The sequence below is a fragment of the Frankliniella occidentalis genome, unplaced genomic scaffold, assembly GCF_000697945.3.
Source record: "Frankliniella occidentalis isolate FOCC.00 unplaced genomic scaffold, Focc_3.1 Scaffold2268, whole genome shotgun sequence".
In the NCBI taxonomy this organism is placed as follows: domain Eukaryota; kingdom Metazoa; phylum Arthropoda; class Insecta; order Thysanoptera; family Thripidae; genus Frankliniella; species Frankliniella occidentalis.
Window position 1 is genome coordinate 10564 of NW_026269354.1, and position 455 is coordinate 11018.

The following is a 455-nucleotide window of genomic DNA, read 5'->3' on the forward strand; positions in this document are numbered from 1 at the left end:
CTGACAACACGTCCACTCCAAGATCATCCAATTTTTTTACCAAAGTTGCATCATCCACGCCTTCCTTGCAATACTTCTTCATGAGTTTCAAAATATAGTCTTTGTTACTTGGTGGACTGTTGTCATTAGAGTTTTCCGTGTAATTGTTGGCTGAATTATCAGTTTCACTTGCTGTGCCATCTTTTTCACTTCCTGAGCCATCGTTTCCACTTGCTGTGTCATCTTTCTCACTTGCTGAGCCATCTTTTCCACTTGCTGTGTCATCTTTCTCACTTTCTGTATCTTCCTTTTCACTTGTTTTATCACTTTTTTCTGATCCATTCTCATCATCATCACTGTCTTCACTTCCACTATTATCCCCATTATTTGTACTCATCATTTCTTCTGTTTCACTCGTTCCATTTGTTTCTGCACCCTGTTTGTCTTGAGGGTCGGGGTTGTCCACTTGGTACTCC

General features: G+C 40.4%; 1 protein-coding gene across 1 annotated transcript in view; it reads right to left on the reverse strand.

The window, feature by feature from the left end:
• LOC127751937 (WW domain-binding protein 11-like) overlaps positions 1–379 on the reverse strand; it is a gene marked incomplete at its 3' end in the record, with an annotated part of 10812 nt that extends 10433 nt beyond the window's left edge. The window contains exon 1 of the mRNA XM_052276255.1: positions 41–379. Within this exon, the coding sequence (XP_052132215.1) occupies positions 41–379 (339 nt within the window). The remainder of the gene's footprint in view (positions 1–40) is intronic.
• Between the last annotated feature and the right edge of the window lie 76 nt (positions 380–455).